The following is an 18,359-nucleotide window of genomic DNA, read 5'->3' on the forward strand; positions in this document are numbered from 1 at the left end:
GCCAAGATGTTGTCTGGGGGTACATATAAATAAAGAAAATTGTCATAGATTTAAAAATTTAAGATGGCCACCACAGCTCATTTTAAATGGTTATAATTCAGTCATTTTACAACTTAAGGTGCTAAAATTTGTTGTGGTGTACCCCAGAATAATCGCTAGATCCAATTTAAGCTAACCGCTAATGTTATAAAGAGGTATAATTCAACGATTTTATTACTAAACTTTGTTAAAATTTGTTGTGGTGTAGCCAAGAAGAACTGCTAGTTCCAATTTAAGCTAACTGCTAATGCTAATCAGCCATTTTATGACTAAACAGGTTTAAAACTTATTGTGATGTTGCAAAGAAGGATCGCCAGTCTCAATTTAAGCTAACTGCTACTGCTAATTTACAAAGGGCTATAACTCAACCATTTTACAACTAAAATGAGTTAAAATTTGTTGTGGTGTAGCCAAGAATGATCGCTAGTCTCATTTTCAGCTAACCGCTAATGTTACAATCAGACATTTTACGACTAATTGAGCTAAACTTTGTTGTGGTTTAGCGAGGAAAGATCGCTAGTCCCAATTTAAGCTAACTGCTAATGCTAACGTTACAAAGAGCTATAATTAAACCATTTTACGACTAAACAGGGTTAAAATTTATTATGATGTTGCAATAAAGGATCACCAGTCTCAATTTAAGCTAACCGCTAATGCTAATATTACAAAAGTCTATAATTAAGACATTAAACACATCTGAAAACGTAAATAGTGGTAGCCAGGAATAATCTTCAATAAAATATGAATGTAAACACAAAATCCAAGATGGCCACCAAAGCTAATTTCAAATAGTGGGACACCTCAGCCATTTTTTTTAGAAATATGTAGCTGAAATTTGGCAAGGTGCTAGCCAAAAGCAATCCCCATGTGATTTTGAAATTTAAATTTGAAGCTTTTAGAGATATTAAGCTGAAATTTAGTGTGGTGGTAGCTGAGAGTGATGCCCAACAGATTCTAAAACCAACTAAAGGAATCCATGATGTCTACCAAAGCTAAATTCAAACGGCTAATTAAGCTAGTATTTTATAAATATAGAGCTAATATTTGGTGTGGTGGAATTGTTCCTTTATATTCATTCAGTGGTTTAGAAAATGCACTTGCCACCCCTCTGGCTTCGCCCCTGAATACATTATGATTTCTTTTGTGTTTTTTCTTCAGATATACTGAAGAAACCGAAGCCTGCTAGCTAAAGCGCAGCCTCTCGGTTAAGTAAACGAAGATGATTGGATCAGTGATGAAGACGAAGAGCTTGACGTCAGGGTTCAGGTCCCACCTTGCAGAGCGCTGCACAGCAGGGCGTCCAGCTCCGGGTTGATCTCAGCCTTCTCCTTCAGCATGTGGAAGAGCAGCTGGTTCTGGGTGGCGCTGTTTATCTCGGTCTGCTTCAGCCGGCCCTCCATCACCTTCAGCTGGGAGTCTTTCTGAGCCGCCTGCAGACCCTGACGGCGAACGGGAGGGGTTTAGATTCCTGTCTTACCGCGATGCTATGACTTCCACCTGTTCATCAGTGACTCCAGCTACCTTATTGATGGCCATGTTCATAAAACTGTCCAGCAGGAATCGAGCTTCTGATAAGTTGCAGGAGCTGATGACAGCAGAGACATCCGCGGGGTCTCCTTCCTCCTGTGATCCAGAAAAGCAACAGATTCAACAGAAATTCAGTCGACGTAAAATAAACCTTTATGGTGATTATAGCTCACCTTGGCCTCCTCCATCTGCATGATGTTGGCCTGGCAGTCGGCGATGCTGTCGTTGATGTAGTCCACGTTGGCGCTCAGAGACTCCAGCTCCTCGTTCAGGGAAGCCAGCGAGCGCTCGGCGTCCGCGCCGTCCACCGCCATCTTGYCCCTCTTCCTGGACAGACGCTCCTTCCGCCGGGTCAGCTCCTCCCGTTGCTGGAGAAAGGGCCAGGAACAAAAGGTAAACATGCAATTTATTGATTTTTTTTAAATTAAAATAAATAAATAATTAATTAAAAAATTATTGATATTTTAAAGAGATTCCTCACAATAATCTTGTTTTACCTTCAGCAGGCGGTTCATATCCGTCTCCATGTTGGAGATGGTCATCCTCTGCATGATGATGTCACTGACACGCCTCTCCAAAGACTGCCACTTGGTGCGGGCGGTTCTGTTGTGGTAAACGTTTCCCCTCCGAACGTGGGAACTCCTAACAGGAAGAGGAACTCTGTCAGCGCTCTTGAAGCCAGCGTGTGTGTGTGTGTGTGTGTGTTGGACGCGCTGCGTGTTTCCACAGCCGTACCTGGTTCCGTTGGAAGCGCTCGGACCCGATGACTGCAGCCGTCCAGGGTTTCCTCTCTGTGAAGGCTCCTGGAGAGACTCAGGTGAGCTCACCTTCCTGCTCACCTTCCCAGACGTGGGTCTGACCTGTCGCCTCAGAGCCGTCACCTGCAGACAGGACCACAGGACCAGATCTGAACCCACTTATTGTGCCGACGCTGTGCAGCTCCAACACGCTGTGCCCCCACTGCCCACAGATATGCTCATTGGAAATAAAATAAAATTAAATCAGTGCTTTAAAAACGTGCAATAAGCTGTGCACCATTTACTGTTAGCAATCATTATTGATTAAACCTTTGCCTAGCAGTCTGCTGTTTTTAGCTACCTTTTGCTACTTTTAGCTTTTTGCATTGATGTACGATTTTTAGCTTTTTTCCTTTTTTAAGCTACCACTGGAATACTTTTAGCTCATCCTTTGCTAATTTTATCTACAGTTCTGCTACGTCAAACTTTTACCTAATGTTCTTAAATGTTTGCTTTTAACTAGACTTTAGCTACTTGTAGCTAGCATTCTGCTACTTTTAATTTTAGCTGTGGTTTTTGATACTTTTAGCTTTTAATGTTTTAGTTGTTTTTTAGCTTTTGCTTCATTTAGGTACCATTCAACTACTTTACTTTACTTAGTCTTTTGCTGCTTTTATCAACATTTCTGCTACTTTTAACTTTAAGCTAATGTTTTTTTGTGCTTTTAGCAAGACTTTTGCTACAGTCAGCTTTTAGCCGGCCTAATGCTAATTGTAGCTAGCATTTAGTTAATTTTAGCCTAATTGGACGACTTTTAGTTCATCTTACTGTATGAATTTTAGTCATCATTTTAGTTACTTTGAATTTAAACTATTTTTTGGTATTTTAGCTAGTGTTTTGGTAATTTAGCATTTTACCTACATACACGACTTATTGCTTTTAGGTAGCTTTTTATTGTTTTTTAGCCACTATTGAAAATTTTTTAGCTTGTCTTATTATGAAACTTGATCTTTTAGTTGTTTTGGTTACCAGTTAGATTTTTTTAGCTAGTGTTTTGTTAATTAGCTTTTAGCGTTTATATGCAATATTCAGCTTTTACCAAGTCTTGTGCCACTTTTATTCACAGTTCAGCTACTTTCAAATTTAGACTAATGTTTTAGTTACTTTTAGCCTTTTTATAATTTTAGCTAGTGTTTTGTTACTTRTAGCTTTTAGCCTTAACACGCTAATTTTAAGTAGTTCTTTGCTTTTTTAAGCAACAGCTGGACTACTTTTAGCTTGTATTGTTGTATAAATGTGAACTTTTAGTTATTGTTTTAGATACAGTTAACTAGCCTTTCGATAGTTTTAGCTAGTGGTTTTAGCTTGAGTTTGTCACAGTTTTAGCTCTTCTTAAAGGACGAACTGATTCACCTCTTCATTCTTCCTGCGGAGGATCAGCTCTTGTTGTCTCTTCTGGGCCTCCAGCTGCTTCAGTTGATGCTGAAGCGACAAAGAAGGACTTAAATATTTGTTATGTATAAATACGTACATTTTCTTTGAGTATTTAAACCCTTCTTGCCTCTGCTCTGCGCTGCTCCTTCTTCAGAGAGGCAATCTCTCTGTTCCTCCTGGTCTCTGTGGCCCTGCTCCTCTCCTGCTGCTCCTTCATCTGACGCATCAGCGCCACCTGGTGGTGGAACGCAGAACAGCAGGAGTTAAAACGAACTCTGGCAGAAAATGTGTTTGTGTAAAAACGACTCTACTTTAGCCTTCTTCATCTCCGTCACGTCCTGCTGGAGCTTCCTGAGCTGCTTCTCGTACTGGGACTGGTTCTTCAGGAGGCGGGCGTGCTCCTTCTGAGCCGCCTGGAGCTTCTGCAGCTCCTTGTTCATGAAGCTCAGTTTCTTCTCGTACTCCACCTTTATCTTTTTGGCCTTTTCTTCGGTTCCCGACTCCACTGAACCTGGAGTTACAGAGAGGAAGAGTAAATCAATGAACTATTTGAAGGCAGATATTAATCAGCACAGATTTCTGCTTTCACCCATATTGTGCAGCACTTTGTCCCTCTCCAGCTGCGTGTCTCGGATCCTGTTCTGCAGCATCATCAGCTTCTGCTCGTACTGCTGTTTGAGGGTGTGGAGGCGCCGCTGGCTGTTCTCCAGCTCGTCGATCAGCTTCTGCTTGATGGCGATCTCACAGGTGATGTTGGCCAGATCGGCCTGGACGTTTTCTGCACACAAACACAATCAGCTGACTCTGTGACCGTCTGGGAAATGATGGTCAAAAACTGATGACTCCTGCAGTTTTGTACACTTATCATCAGGAGATGGCTGCTACAACCTCTGGTTTTTTAACTTCCATATTTTTCAAAAAATGTCCTTTTTATGAACACTTCTCCCTTAAAATGCATTAAAATGTATTTGGTTCATTAAAAACATTATTTTCTTTGAAAGATAATTATAAGTTTTATCTAGCCAGCCTTATCATACATTTAGCTTCTAGCTTACATTCTAATATTTTTAGCTTGTACAAAGTCTTTTGATACTTATTTACAATGCTACTTTAGCTTTTAGCAAACCTTGTGCTACTTTTGGCTAGCATTTCCCAATGTTTAGCTAGCCTTTTATTACTTTCAGTTATTGTTTTAGTGTTTTTAGCTTTTAGGTAGATTTTGATACTTTTAACTAGCCTTTTGCTACATTTAGCTAGTATTTCCCATGTTTAGCTAGCCTTTTATTACTTTCAGTTCGTATTTTAGTTTTTTAGCTTTTCAATACTTTTAATCCATCCTTTGTTATTTTCAGCTTTTTGCTTGCAATTTAATATTTTTAGCTATTAGCTAGCTTTTTGACATTTTAAGCTGTTCTTTTACTCCTTTTAACTATTGTTTTGCTATTTTAGCTTTTATCAATCGTTGCACTATTTTTGACTTTGGTCACATGAATCATTTAGTCAGACTTGATCCTCTTAGCTTCTGGCTAGCCTTTATACTTTAGTTTTTAGCAAACTGCTTTATAGCTAACATTTTAATAGTTTTGGCCTTTGTTTAGCCTTTTAATACTTTTACATTTTAGCTACTTTAGCTGCTTTACCTTATAGCTAATGTTTTTTTACTTAGTTATATATTTTTTAGTTTCAACAAGCCTTTAGCTACTTTTAGCTTACCCATATATGCTTATAGTGATAGTTTTGCTACCTTTAGCTAGTCTTTTGTTGCTTTTTAGCATTTATGTAGCATTTTGCTTTTAGCTAGCTTTCTGCTTCTTTTCCTCCAACTGTTCTTTTTCATTTATCCCTCAGAATTTGTTGGTTTTTTTTTTAGTTCTACCTTTTTCATCCAGTTCTTCAGAGTCGGACTCATCAGATGTTTCGTCTCCTTCCAGCTCGAAGTCCTCATCTTCTCCGTCTGCGTCTTCGCCGTCCTCGTGGCCGCTGCCCTCCTGCAGGATGAACAAAAACTGATCTGAAGCTAAAAGCTTATTGATTATTTTTGTTTTGTTAGAAAAACATCGAGTTACTACACAGACTTTAAAAATACAACTTGATTCAAGATGGCCGCCRCAGCAAATCACCCACAGCTCATTCCCACCTACCCCTTCTGCCTCCTCGTTGCCTCTCTCTTGGTCGTTGTCTGGGATTTCCTCTTTAACGGCGCTAAAAGAAGGAAAACAGATTTAGCTGCCAGAAACTGAAGAGTTAAATTTGTGTTTTAACTTATGATTTATAAAAAAACATGCATATAATCAGATGCCTCATCAGTTCAGGATCAGAGCTCAGTGTTGATTAATAAATGATTTCACTGAAGACACCATAAATCAGACAGGAGAAAGAAAACCTTTGTGTCATCATAAAGAATCACTTCACAACAAAGTCATAATTTCAGCCTTAAAATAACAGTCCAGATCTTCTGAAAAAGGCAGAAAGGTTTCAAACAATGTCTTACCTGTTGTAGATAGCTGTTAACAGAGTTCAAATCTGSTGAAAAACACAAGCTAACGGCTAGTTAGCTTATCGATTTTATCCAATCCAGGGTTCCTGCAGTCAAGAAACAACTCCTGTCCCAAAAATTACGTTACACGATTGGAGACAGCASCAGCTAGCTGTAGCACTTGCGGTGCGGCCAGGTTAATTAGACAGCTTTCGTATCAGCTGCTACAGGAGTGTTAAGAATGACACTGTTTTAGGCTGATTTTAGCATGGTTAGGGTTTTCAACTTGTTTACTGGACTGGACAAATTATGAGCTAATCGCTAGTTAGCATTTTGCCTAATTAGCCGAGTCAGAAAAAACAAACGTGGATTGTTGGTGTCTTAAAATGATACCAGTATAAATTTTTTTTTTATTATGAACTGTTGGTAGCCATCTACAACCTGTAAGACAACAGACTGCTATTCCTTTAATATACAGCAGGTAAAATAAGTATTGAACACGTCAACATTTTTCTCAGTAAATATATTACTAGAGGTGCAAATGACATGAAATTTTCACCAGATGTCGGTAACAACCCAAGTGATCCATACATACAAAGAAATCAAACCATAAATGTCCAGAAATGAAGTTATTTGTAATAATGTGGAATGGCACAGGGAAAAAGTATTGAACACATGAAGAAAGGGAGGTGTAAAAAGGCATGGAAAGCCAAGACACCAGCTGAACTCTCTCAGTAATTAGAAAGCAAGCCTGCCCCTTGTCAGTGCAAGTTAATATCAGCTGGTTCAGTCCCAAATGATGGCCAGGTATCACACAAGAACCATCTGATGATGGGTAAAAGTAAAGAGCTCTCTCAAGACCTTCACAACCTTATTGTTGCAAAGCATAATGATGGCATCGGTTACAGAAGAATGTCTAAACTTCTGAAGGTTCCAGTGAGCACTGTTGGGGCCATAATTCAGAAGTGGAAAGAACATTATTTCACCATAAACCGACCACGACCAGGTGCTCCTCACAAGATTTCTGACAGAGGAGTGAAAAGAATTATCAGAAGAGTTGTCCAAGAGCCAAGGACCACTTGTGGAGAGCTTCAGAAAGACCTGGAATTAGCAGGTACGATTGTTTCAAAGAAAACAATAAGTAATGCACTGAACCACCATGGCCTGTATGCACGCTCACCACGCAAGACTCCACTGCTGAAGAAACAGCATGTTGAAGCTCCTTTAAAGTTTGCTGCACAACATTTAAACAAGCCTGTGTAATACTGGGAGAATATAGTCTGGTCAGATGAGACCAACATTGAACTGTTTGGATGCCAGAATACACATCATGTTTGGAGGTCAAATGGCACTGCACATCAGCCCAAAAACACCATACCAACAGTGAAGTTTGGAGGTGGGAACATCATGGTGTGGGGCTGTTTTTCAGCATATGGTACTGGCAAACTTCAAATAATTGAAGGAAGGATGAGTGGAAAAATGTACAGAGACATTCTTGATAAAAATCTGCTTCCATCTACCAGGATGATGAAGATGAAACGTGGCTGGACATTTCAGCAAGACAATGAGCCCAAACACAAAGCCAAGGAAACTCTCAGTTGGTTTCAGAGAAAGAAACTAAAGCTGCTGGAATGGCCCAGCCAATCACCTGACCTGAATCCAACAGAAAATCTATGGAAAGAACTAAAGATCAGAGTTCATAGAAGAGGTCCACGAAACCTTCAAGATTTGAAGACTGTTTGTGTGGAAGAATGGGCCAAAATCACACCTGAGCAATGCATGCCACTAGTTTCTCCATACAGGAGGCGTCTTGAAGCTGTCATTGACAACAAAGGCTTTTGTATAAAGTATTAGATAAATTTCAGTAAGTGTGTTCAATACTTTTTCCCTGTGCCATTCCACATTATTACAAATAACTTCATTTCTGGACAWTTATGGTTTGATTTCTTTGTATGTATGGATCACTTGGGTTGTTACCAACATCTGGTGAAAATTTCATGTCATTAGCACCTCTAGTAATATATTTACTGAGAAAAATGGTGACGTGTTCAATACTTATTTTACCCGCTGTATAAAGACAAGGCCAAAACTTTTAGCCCCCTCAGAACGCCTGAACATTTATACAATAAATTATGTTCATTGTATAAACAACTGAAGTAAGTTTAATTTGACTTTATAAAGAGGGCTGACAATTTTGACCTAATAGTTAAATTAAATCAGCATTCTTCAGTTTGCAGTAAAAAGGAGGACCCGTTGGATTAGAAGAGCTGCTGAAAGAATCTGCTTCCCTTCAGGAGTGGGACCACCTGCAGGTGCAGACTGGGTGGGTTAGTTCTGAGGATTTGTGGTTAGAAATCGGAGCCCAGCTGCTGGGTTTATTAGTCTCAACGTAGCAAACCTGGCGAGCTCAACCTCGCGGGCCTGACTCTCCTCGAATCGCCTCAGCCTTCAGAGAGACGGACGGAGACGAGGAGGGTTAACGGGAACATGTTTGGGACAGATTGAGGACAGAGACTGAGTCAGGCTAAATGTGCTCCTCACACAGAAACACAGCTTCAACAGCAAACTGTAAGAACAGAAGAAATGCTGAGTCACTGCTGAAATCTGCTGACGAAGCTGAAACTGAGGTGTTCAAGATAAAAGAAACAGGACGCTACGTACAAGCCAAAATTAGCGCAGCTCTAAATCAAAGCTAAAAGTAGCAAAATGGTTGACAAAAGTAGCAAGAGGCTAGCTGAAGCAAAATAGCTAGCTAAAGGTTAAATGTAGCATATAAACAGAAGGCTAAACAAAACTAAAAGCCTTGCTCAAAGCTAAACCTAGGAAGATGACAGCTAGAAGCAAAAGCAGTAAAAGATTAGCTTCAACTCAAAAGTAGCAAAATGCTAGCTAGATGAAGCAAAGCATATGATAAAAGCAGCAGAAGGCTAGGTTTAAGCTAAAAGTAGCTAAATGTGTTAAGCTAAAAGGAAAAAAATATGCAAAGTTAAAGTAAAAGCTATAATTAGCAGAAAGGTAGCTAAAAGCTAAATGTAGCAAAAGACTAAACGTGAAAAAGAGAAGAGCAGCTAAAATGAAAAATGGGTAAGATTAGCTAAAAATGAAAAGTAACAGAAAGGCAGCTAAGAGCTACAAATAGCAAAACATTAGCTGAGAGCTATAAAGACTGAAAGCTAATAGTCAAAACAGGCCTAAAGTATCAAAATGGTTGCTAAAAGTAGCAAGAAGCTAGTTGAAGCCATACGCTAGCTAAACGTTCAGTGTAACAAAAAGTCTGGAGGCTAAATAAAAGCTAAACGTTGCAAAAGCTCAAAGCTAAACATAGCAAGATGAAAGCTAGAAGCTAAAAGCAGTAAAAGATTAGCTTCCACACAAAAGTAGCAAAATGCTAGCCAGATGAAGCAAAGCATAGCTAACCTTTAAAGGCAGCAGAGCTACTTTTAGCTTAAAAGGTAAACAAGCTAAAGGCGAGCATTTGCAAACCTTTCCCTCATTTTAGCTTCTAGCTAGTCTTTAGACACTTTTAGCTAAAATTAAAAGAACTGTAGCTAAAAGCAAAATGTAGTTAGAGCAGCAAAAGGCTAGCTAAAAGTGAATAGTAACAAAATGGAAGCTAAGAGCTAAAAGCAGAAAATGACTAGCTGAACACTACAAGTAGCAGAGCAGTAGCCAAAATGATAAGTTACAAAATGTCAACCAGCTCCTGAGTGAGCTAACTAAAGTAGCACAACGTTAGCTAAAGTGGTGAGAAAGGGCAGTAAATAAACGCTGAGTCAGCATTAAATAGGCGACGTTCGAAGGCGAAACGCTCCCCACCTCTTTTTCTTCTTYTTCTCCTTCTTCTTGAGTTTCTCCAGGTCCTTCTTGGCCATCTCGATGACGTCGCTGGCCTCCTTCTCTGGAGCGAAGAGGGCCGAGGAGAAAGAGGCGGGGCTSCCGTACAGCGAGGAGCGGGTGGCGGCGCGGGACAGATTCTTCCTCAGGTTCTCGCTCACGGCCTCGCTCTCCAGGAGCTTGGCTCTGAGGGATGTTTTTGTTTGAAAACTCTCAGTGGTTCAGTGAATGTCCAGTAAATAAAAACAACATGGCCGCTCTTTCCTCACCTGAGCTCCTCGATTTCTTTGATGTAGTTCTGGATCATGTTCCCGATCTCTTCGTTGCCCTCACCTACACGCAGAGGAAGAAGCGTGAAGACATCTGGAGCGTTCTGGAACAACACCCGGACGGCGGAGACGTACCGGCTCGGGCCAGGACCTGGTTGGCCTGCTCACTGAGGAYCTGCGTCAGCCTGCTCCTCTGGGCGTCGATGGTCTCCTGCATGGCCTTCACCCTCACTCTCAGGTTGTTGTTCTCYGTCTGCAACATGGAGTTCTCGTGGACCAGGTCGTTGATGCCCTCCATGCCGTCCTCGCCTACCACACGCTTCCCCTGAGCGTGGAAAAGGACAGTCAGGCGTCATAAAAACCCTCTCCGGTTAATAACCGGAGAACCGCTCACCGTCCGGTACTCCATCAGCTCCATCTGCAGCCGGGCGATCTCGGTCCTCAGGGCGCTGATCTGTTGGCTGGCTCGGTCCTGGTTCACCAGCACCTTGTTCTTGATGTTRCGAGCCCGGTTGGCGTACTTCAGGGTGTTCAGTGTCTCCATGAAGTCCCGGTCTGACGGGCTGATGCAGGCGATCATCACCGTTTGGCTTGAGAAATTAGAAAAGTGGGAAAAAAAATTAGGAAATGCAAAAAAAGTAACAGCGTTTTTTATTATACAGCCACGCAAAACCTGTTGCCGCCCAGCGAGTCCTGCAGGAGCCGGGTGAGTTTGGAGTCTCTGTAAGGCACGTGGGTCGAGCGTTTACTTCTGTCTCCCAGGGCACTGATGACATTCCCCAGGGCGAGCTGAGATACGACATTAAAAAGTCAAAATAATAAAAAATTAATTAGGTGTAATTCTCAATCTGTCCAGCAGGGGGTCTCTCTCGCTCAACTAAAGTCTCCACAGTGAGACTCCAGCTGCTTTTTCATTAAAGTTCAGTTTGTTTCACTTTTTTTTCCTCACTAGCAGTGTTGTATAAACTACCACAAAGTGATACATGAGTAAAGGTACAAGTATTTTACCAAAAAATTACTTTGGTAAAAGTTAAAGTCTCCTTTAGGAATATTACTTGAGTAAAAGTCTTAATGTATCGGATATTTTTTGTACTTAAGTATTAAAAGTCAAAGTATTGATTTAAAATGAGCAGTTAGATTTTCTGTAATGACATTTATTAGGAGGTGACCTCCTCAAACAGTGCAGAAATGACTGTTGTATTAAAATAATTATGTTAAATTTAGGATGCACTAGTCCAGCTGTTTCAGTTTATATACATATATCAAGGCTGCTCAAAACTTTTCTACATAATGAAAATCTATCTGAGGGCTGAGGCCAAATACAGTAATATAATTCATGAAATACAAATACTTCTTAAGTACAGTCCTTTGATTTGAATGATTCTGTCCTGCTGGAGTGTGACATGATTTGTTTGTGTACAAACTAATACACTATCAGAGTTTTATATATTTATACTTCTCATTCAACCACAGTTAAATTCACTCTATCTARGAGGCTCAGTTTATATGGATAGTATTTATGTTTTATAATAACAAGCTGGAATGAGAACAAGTAAAAATGAAATAAAAGTAACAACTTTCTACTTCTTGCCTTTTTTAAAAATGTAAGRAGTAGAAGTAAAAAGTAGGCTGAAAAATAATTACTCAAGTAAAGTACAGATACTCAAAAATTCTACTTAAGTACAGTAAGAAAGTATTTGTACTTAGTTACTTCACAACTCTGCTCACCAGTCCACAGTTTATAGAGATGCCCTCTTTGGCTCGGTCTCCTGTAGCTCCGGTTCTCTTCAGTCTCTCGGAACCAGCCAGRTCCACAAAGTGAAACTTGGCCGTCAGCGTCTCAAACTCGTTCATCTCCGCGTCGCCGGCCAGGCGGTTATCGGTTACGTTGTCCTGGATGAGAGAACGAGGACAGACGCTAAGGTTTGTGACACGGTGAAGAGTTTCAGGCAGGCCTGAAGGTCTGAGGGACCTACGTTGTTGTCGGGGGCGCAGACCCGGACTTGGCAGAGGTGGATGGTGAAGATGGCGTGGGAGCGCGAGCTCTGGACGTTCATCTGAGTGCTGGCCGTGGTGCGGCACAGAGCGCCGAGCTTCAGACACTGCATCATCTGGAGGAGAGGCGGAGGGGACGGATCACTGACAACCATCGACACATTGGTCTGAAAATATCTTCAAATTAAACTGGCGGGACGGTAAACGCTGACCTCGGCTGCTGAGGCCACGGTGCGGGTGCTGACCCCCACCGTGTAGATGCCCCCGCTCCCGTCCTCGTGGATCCGGATGTTTGATTTCTGCCTCCTGACCTCCAGGTCTCGAGTCGTGTCGAACAGGTCCAGCACTTCTTCGTTGTACAGCTTAAAAGAAACAATCAAAAGGCGTCGTCTAGGCTCTTTAATGACCCTCTGCTGACCTTTGACCTCCACCGTATTACTAAGTTTAAAGTGCCTGTGACATCTAATTTTTGTAATAAAAATGAATGCATTTTTGGAATGATAACACTGATAACATGTTGCAAAACTAATTTCACGTCGCTGAGATGAACGGTTGTTGAGATATTTGCATGTGAAGAAACAGGAAGTGATGTCAAAGGGGAATGTCTGCATGTAAACAGAGCGTTGCTACAATAACTAACAAAACAGACTGTAGAGAAGAATCTGATGTTTCTTTAGATTATTTTTAGTCGCTATCAGGGACAGATGAAAAGGAGTTAAAATTTAAACAATATTATTTCAATAAACAAAGACCAGAGAGTTCCTTTTTTAAAAATATTTCCCCATTGATGTCACTTCCTGTTTCCTTTTTTGCTGAGGCAAGTTCAAAAGAATCTGATGTTTCTTTAGATTATTTTTGGTCGCTATCAAAGAGAGATGAAGAAGAGTTAAAGTTTAAATAATTTTGTTTAAATAAACAAAGACCAGCGAGTTTATTTTATCAAATTTCCCTTTGATGTCACTTCCTGTTTTACTTTGGCTGAGACAAATTTGAAATAAAACAGGCCAATTATGTGACAAAATGGGTAAAATCATGTGTACAATGCTGATTTTCTTAAGTTTAAAGAYGTTTTCTTTGACTTTTTGTATTTGAAGGATCGGCACATCACAGGCACTTTAAGTGGTTTCAGCTCTTTGACTCGTACCTCCAGGAACTGAGCGTTGATCTTGAACTCGGGGACGGGCCYGCCCAGCTCGGTGGCGGCCCGCCTGCGCTCCTCGATGCCCCTGAACAGGTGGTTGACGGCGCGGGGGATGATGCCCAGCTCGTCCTCGCCGATGTTGACGTCGAAGCCGGTTCCCATGGTGTACGTCTTACCTGAACCCGTCTGGATGCAAAAAAAGGTCAACATTTTTATGTGAAAACAAGCATTTTTTTCAGACTCGGGAATGAAAAAGAGGTAGGGGCGCTGCAGTTTGGGGGAGGATCAGATGAGTGACGCCATGGTGATAAAAAGGGAATCCTGCTGCTTGGTTTAAAAAGGCCACACCTGTGATCGTTTGTGTCCTCTTTGTGTGTCTCCACTGCAGCCTGTGAAAGGCTCTGACAGGAGCACAGGAAGAGTCTCTGAGGAGAGAATAATGAACAGAAAGAAGACGAGCCGACGGGGGGGAGCTGAAAGAAGGGGCGCTAAATTGAAATAGCCTTTCTGTTTCCCTTTAAAGACCAGACTCAACAAGTCTGTGACAACTGTGAACACAGCAGCCAAGCTCCAAAATGTCCAGTCCCAAAACAGTTTTTTTTAATAAATCGCTAACTCCGGCTGGCTTTACTAAACCGCACAGAACAATTAGTGCTAATAATACGCTGCTGAAAACAACCGCATTAGCAGTGGTGAGCGCAGCTAACCAAAAAATTAGCATAGCTAACTAAAAAATATAGCTTTGCTAATGCAAAACACTTTAAAAAACATAAAAATAGCAGAAGCTAATGTTAAATATGTAAAAAAAATGTTTAAATAGAGGAAGCTAACGTAAAACAAGTAAAAATTAGCAGAAGCTAACATTAAGAGCTAATCGCTAACCATTAAGACAGTGTGCGTCACACGTCTTCGTCTCTTTCCAGTTAAGGGGACACAAACCTGTTGATGCTAGCTTGCTGTTTAGCGCAAAGCTAATTGGTCCGCTAACGGTTTTCAAAGTTAATGAAAAAAACTAAACTACTAAACGAGAAATTAGCTCCGCTGTTAGCTAGCAGAACCATGCCCACCACTAACCATTAAATTCAGCAGGTTTGCTTTTTATCATCTCACTGAAGTTTTTTTTCCTGTAAACCAAAGTCACTTAAATATTTGTTTGAACAACAATAAAGCGTTAATTTACATGTGATTAGCTGATTAGCCACCTCTGCTAACAAGCGTTTAATAAAACGGCAGATGAGTGTAGAGTTTTGCTCCTGACGCTTGAGTAACATCTGATTTAAATGTGGACAATCTGTGTTGCTGCAGAGAGACGACGTGTGGCAGCACAGTTTGAGGCGCACATCTCCCTTTGCAAGGACTTTGAGAATTATTTGGATGCTCAAAATATTTTCTACATTCATTAATGGTGTCATCTCTTGAACACGCTACATTTTTTGAGTTTTAATAGCTCTAGGACAGGTTTTCACCTCACGGTTCACTTCCATGTTCTGGTATGAGACGAGGTTAATCTCATTTGGCTTTGATGAGGTAATCAACGCCCCTGAGGCTAATCTATCAGAGCTGATATGAAGCCGTGGCGGTGAGAGCAGGCTGGAACACGTAGGCCATCCTCGTGATATTAAAAAAAAAAACAGCTGCGTATTTGCTAAAGAGTCTGTGGATCCTTGAAGCAGCTTTGTCACCAAACAGAAAGATGTCAGAATGACAGATCAGCCTGCAGACAAACCTGTCCGTACGCAAAGATGGTGGCGTTGTAGCCCTCGAAGCAGCCCTCGATTAGCTTCTCGGTGCAGTGGTCGTAGACGGCGTCCTGCTGAGCGTCCATGTCGAAGACGAAGTCAAAGGTGAAGGCCTTGTCTTTACCCAGGACCACCTGCGGCTCTCCGGGCATCACGTACGTGCAGATGTGACAGCCCTCCATCTTCTCTTTGGCCAGCTGGGGACGAATCCTGGGAACGACAAAACATCATTCTTAAACTTTTACGCCAAAATATTTTCCTCAAAACATCAACGCAGCAAACCTGAGTCATCTGTTTTCACTCAGGTGTAGGAGATGAGTGCTGCCACTGTGCGAGTGTGTGTTTGTGTGGTGCAGACACACACTTCCTCCGTCCACAGAGCAAACAGCCCCGCCCCGCGTTTCATTAAAGAACCGCTCTGTTTGGAAAAACAACACTTTCTTATGATCGTTTTCTGCTGCAGCTTTCACATCCAGACGCACAAAAACACCTGCGAAAGACAGATTTTCACTCAGATTTACACTTAGCTGCAAAAACGCAGTGAGAGCTGAACGACAGCTGAAATTTACTGAAGAGGCTAAAACTTACTTAACAAGTTTAACGAGCAGAACAGCAGCTGAAATGGACAAAATCAGCTAAAATGAACAAAACTGTAGATCAAAGTAAACACTAAGAAAAGGAATAGCTAAAAGCAACAAATTGGCAGAAACTTAAAGCAGCAAAAATGGTAGCTAAAAGCTAAAATTAACAGAAACTAAAGTAGCAAACCAGTAACCAAAAACATCAAATGGATACTGAAAAGGCACAATTGTAGCTATAGAGACAAAAAGTTAGCTAAAAGCTGCAAAATAGTAATTAAAAACTAAAACAGAAGCTAAATTTAACAAAATGATAGCTAAAACCTTAAAATAGCAGAAGCTAAAACTACAAAACTGTGGCTAAAAGATGCAGAATAGTGGCTAATAGGTCAAAATGGCAAAATGATCAAAAAAATAAGCCAAAATCAGCATTAGCTTAAAGTAGTAAATCAGTAGCTTAAAGCTAAAAAGGTGAAATGACAGCGAAAAGCAGCAAAATAGTAGCTAAAAGCTACAAGTAACAAATGCTAGATGTAACTAAAGGTAACACAAATGGTAGCTAAAATTGGAAGTAGTTAAAGTAACAAAACTGTAGCTAGAAGGTGCAGAATAGTGGCTGATAAGTAGCTAAAATTTAGCTAAAAGCTACAATCAGCTGTAACTTCAAGTAGTTCAGTGGAATGGCAGCTAAAAGTAGAAAAACGGTAACTAAATGCTTAAAGTAACAAAAGCTAAAGGTAGCTAAAGGTAGCACAAGYCAAAAGCAGCAAAATGGTAAAAGCTACATTCAGCAGTAGCTCAAAGTAGTAAACCAGTAGCTAAAAGCTAAAAAACGTAGTATGGTAACTAGAATCACAAAATAGTGGCAGAAGTTAAAAGTAACCAAAGCTAAATGTAGCTAAAGATAACACAAGCCAAATATAGCAAAATAGCTAAAAGATGCAGAAGAGTGGCTAACAGAAAAGTAGCTAAACGATAGCCAAAAGTTACAATCAGCTGTAGCTCAAATGGTAGCTAAAAGCTAAGAGAATGATAGTTAAAGTAAAAATAGAGACTGCAGCTGAAACAAAGTCAGGTTTGTCTCATTAAACTGATTATTTTCAGAGGTTTAGTTGGTGGCAGCCGTCGGTGTTTCGGTTTGATGGTTTGGATTTACAATAATCCCTGCTGGCCGCCTTCCAAAATCCTGACAGGAAAGTTTAATCCMGAGTGACAACAGAGGCGTTCATGGCCGCTCACAGCGAGGGCAACAAGTCAAACAGATTATTGTTCTTTTRGAAAATCTATCTACATTCTCTTTAAAACAACTTTGCTCCTTTTACGATGCAGTTAAGCTCAGGCAAACATAAACAGCTGAGAGATAAGAGGACGAGGAATCACGTCCTGAGAATGGATTATTTGTTTAAGCGACTGACTTCAGCTGCTATTATCTCCTGCTTGGATTTAACCCAAAACACTGTTTTCTTTAGAGTTACCGTCAGCGCCGTGGAGCTGTTACCTCACGGGCTGATCCTGTGTTTATGCTTCATCTGCACATTCTGGCACTTCAAGGCCGCCCCCAAACACCAAGAACTTATCAACACTTGACGCGTCCATTCAGACTCAGGCGAGCAGAAAACAGAAGCCCCAAAGTCAAACACTTTGAGTAATCTGAACCTTTCAACAYGTCAGTCTGGTCTGATAATTTAAGCCCATTGCAGGGAATGATAAGAATTATCCTCAGTGCACAGTATGATTTTAGATTAAATTATAAATGCATGTTTTATTYGACGTCTGCAACAGAAAACCTGATTATAGAAACACTTTTTCAGCTGCAAACAAAAGCTGCTTTTAGCACYGTTTAGTAAAGAGAGAAGCTGACAAACTGTGTCTGTGTACACGTATTTCAGTAAAATACACACATTTAGCTACACACACAAAGGGGTTTTGTGARCCATGAGACGAGTCCTGTTAGGATCCTGCTCATTACTGCGATTACAGCCGAGGGAAAGAGAACGTCACAGAAACTACAGATTATTATGAACTTTAAAAGCTAAAAAAAAAAAAATCACCGGCATAAAAAATAGTTTGATAATAATAAGACTAGAGCTCAGATTTTTAATATAATCTGAATTCAACATAAAGAGAGTTTCTGCTTATTTGATTAAATGCGATGAGTCACGCTCTGAAAGACGACCAAAGAGCTCACTGACATCACCGCTTTCCATCAGCCAATCAGACGACTTCCCAGAGAAGCAGCCAGGCCTCGGTCTGCATCAGCATTAAATAAAAACTCCAGATCAAAACAAACAAATCAGCATTTAAGGCTACAAGCAAAAAATAAATTAAATAACATCCCCTCTAGCTGCTGAGTAACAGGAAGTGAGAATTACGTTTCTCAGCTAACGAGGTTAACTGTGGGTTCAGCTGAATTCTGCGTTGTCACGAAAATATATCAAAGGATGTTATTTACTGTACATATATATACATATACTGTATATACTGTATATATACAGTGTACACTCACCGGCCATTTTATTAGGTACACCTGTCCAACTGCTCGTTAACACTTAATTTCTAATCAGCCAATCACATGGCGGCAACTCAGTGC

The 18,359-nt window shown here is 40.7% G+C and overlaps 1 protein-coding gene across 5 annotated transcripts in view; it reads right to left on the bottom strand.

The window, feature by feature from the left end:
- The window catches only part of LOC106524857 (kinesin-like protein KIF21A), a 35,770-nt gene that overhangs the window by 8,737 nt on the left and 8,674 nt on the right, over positions 1–18,359 (bottom strand). For 2 of the 5 annotated variants that reach the window (XM_014018853.1, XM_014018851.1), the window contains exons 2-22: positions 15,179–15,401; positions 13,456–13,638; positions 12,524–12,673; positions 12,293–12,427; positions 12,045–12,209; positions 10,990–11,105; positions 10,711–10,906; positions 10,452–10,641; positions 10,317–10,380; positions 10,030–10,233; positions 8,612–8,659; positions 5,879–5,939; positions 5,614–5,725; positions 4,327–4,515; positions 4,049–4,248; positions 3,865–3,972; positions 3,717–3,785; positions 2,064–2,447; positions 1,740–1,934; positions 1,561–1,662; positions 1,313–1,478 (exon numbers count right to left, since the gene is read on the bottom strand). In XM_014018853.1, coding sequence (XP_013874307.1) covers positions 1,313–1,478; positions 1,561–1,662; positions 1,740–1,934; positions 2,064–2,447; positions 3,717–3,785; positions 3,865–3,972; positions 4,049–4,248; positions 4,327–4,515; positions 5,614–5,725; positions 5,879–5,939; positions 8,612–8,659; positions 10,030–10,233; positions 10,317–10,380; positions 10,452–10,641; positions 10,711–10,906; positions 10,990–11,105; positions 12,045–12,209; positions 12,293–12,427; positions 12,524–12,673; positions 13,456–13,638; positions 15,179–15,401 — 3,260 coding nt within the window. The remainder of the gene's footprint in view (positions 1–1,312; positions 1,479–1,560; positions 1,663–1,739; positions 1,935–2,063; positions 2,448–3,716; positions 3,786–3,864; positions 3,973–4,048; positions 4,249–4,326; positions 4,516–5,613; positions 5,726–5,878; positions 5,940–8,611; positions 8,660–10,029; positions 10,234–10,316; positions 10,381–10,451; positions 10,642–10,710; positions 10,907–10,989; positions 11,106–12,044; positions 12,210–12,292; positions 12,428–12,523; positions 12,674–13,455; positions 13,639–15,178; positions 15,402–18,359) is intronic. The other 3 variants (XM_014018856.1, XM_014018854.1, XM_014018855.1) reach the window with 2 other exon arrangements.

Source organism: Austrofundulus limnaeus, unplaced genomic scaffold, assembly GCF_001266775.1.
Source record: "Austrofundulus limnaeus strain Quisiro unplaced genomic scaffold, Austrofundulus_limnaeus-1.0 Scaffold204, whole genome shotgun sequence".
In the NCBI taxonomy this organism is placed as follows: Eukaryota; Metazoa; Chordata; class Actinopteri; order Cyprinodontiformes; family Rivulidae; genus Austrofundulus; species Austrofundulus limnaeus.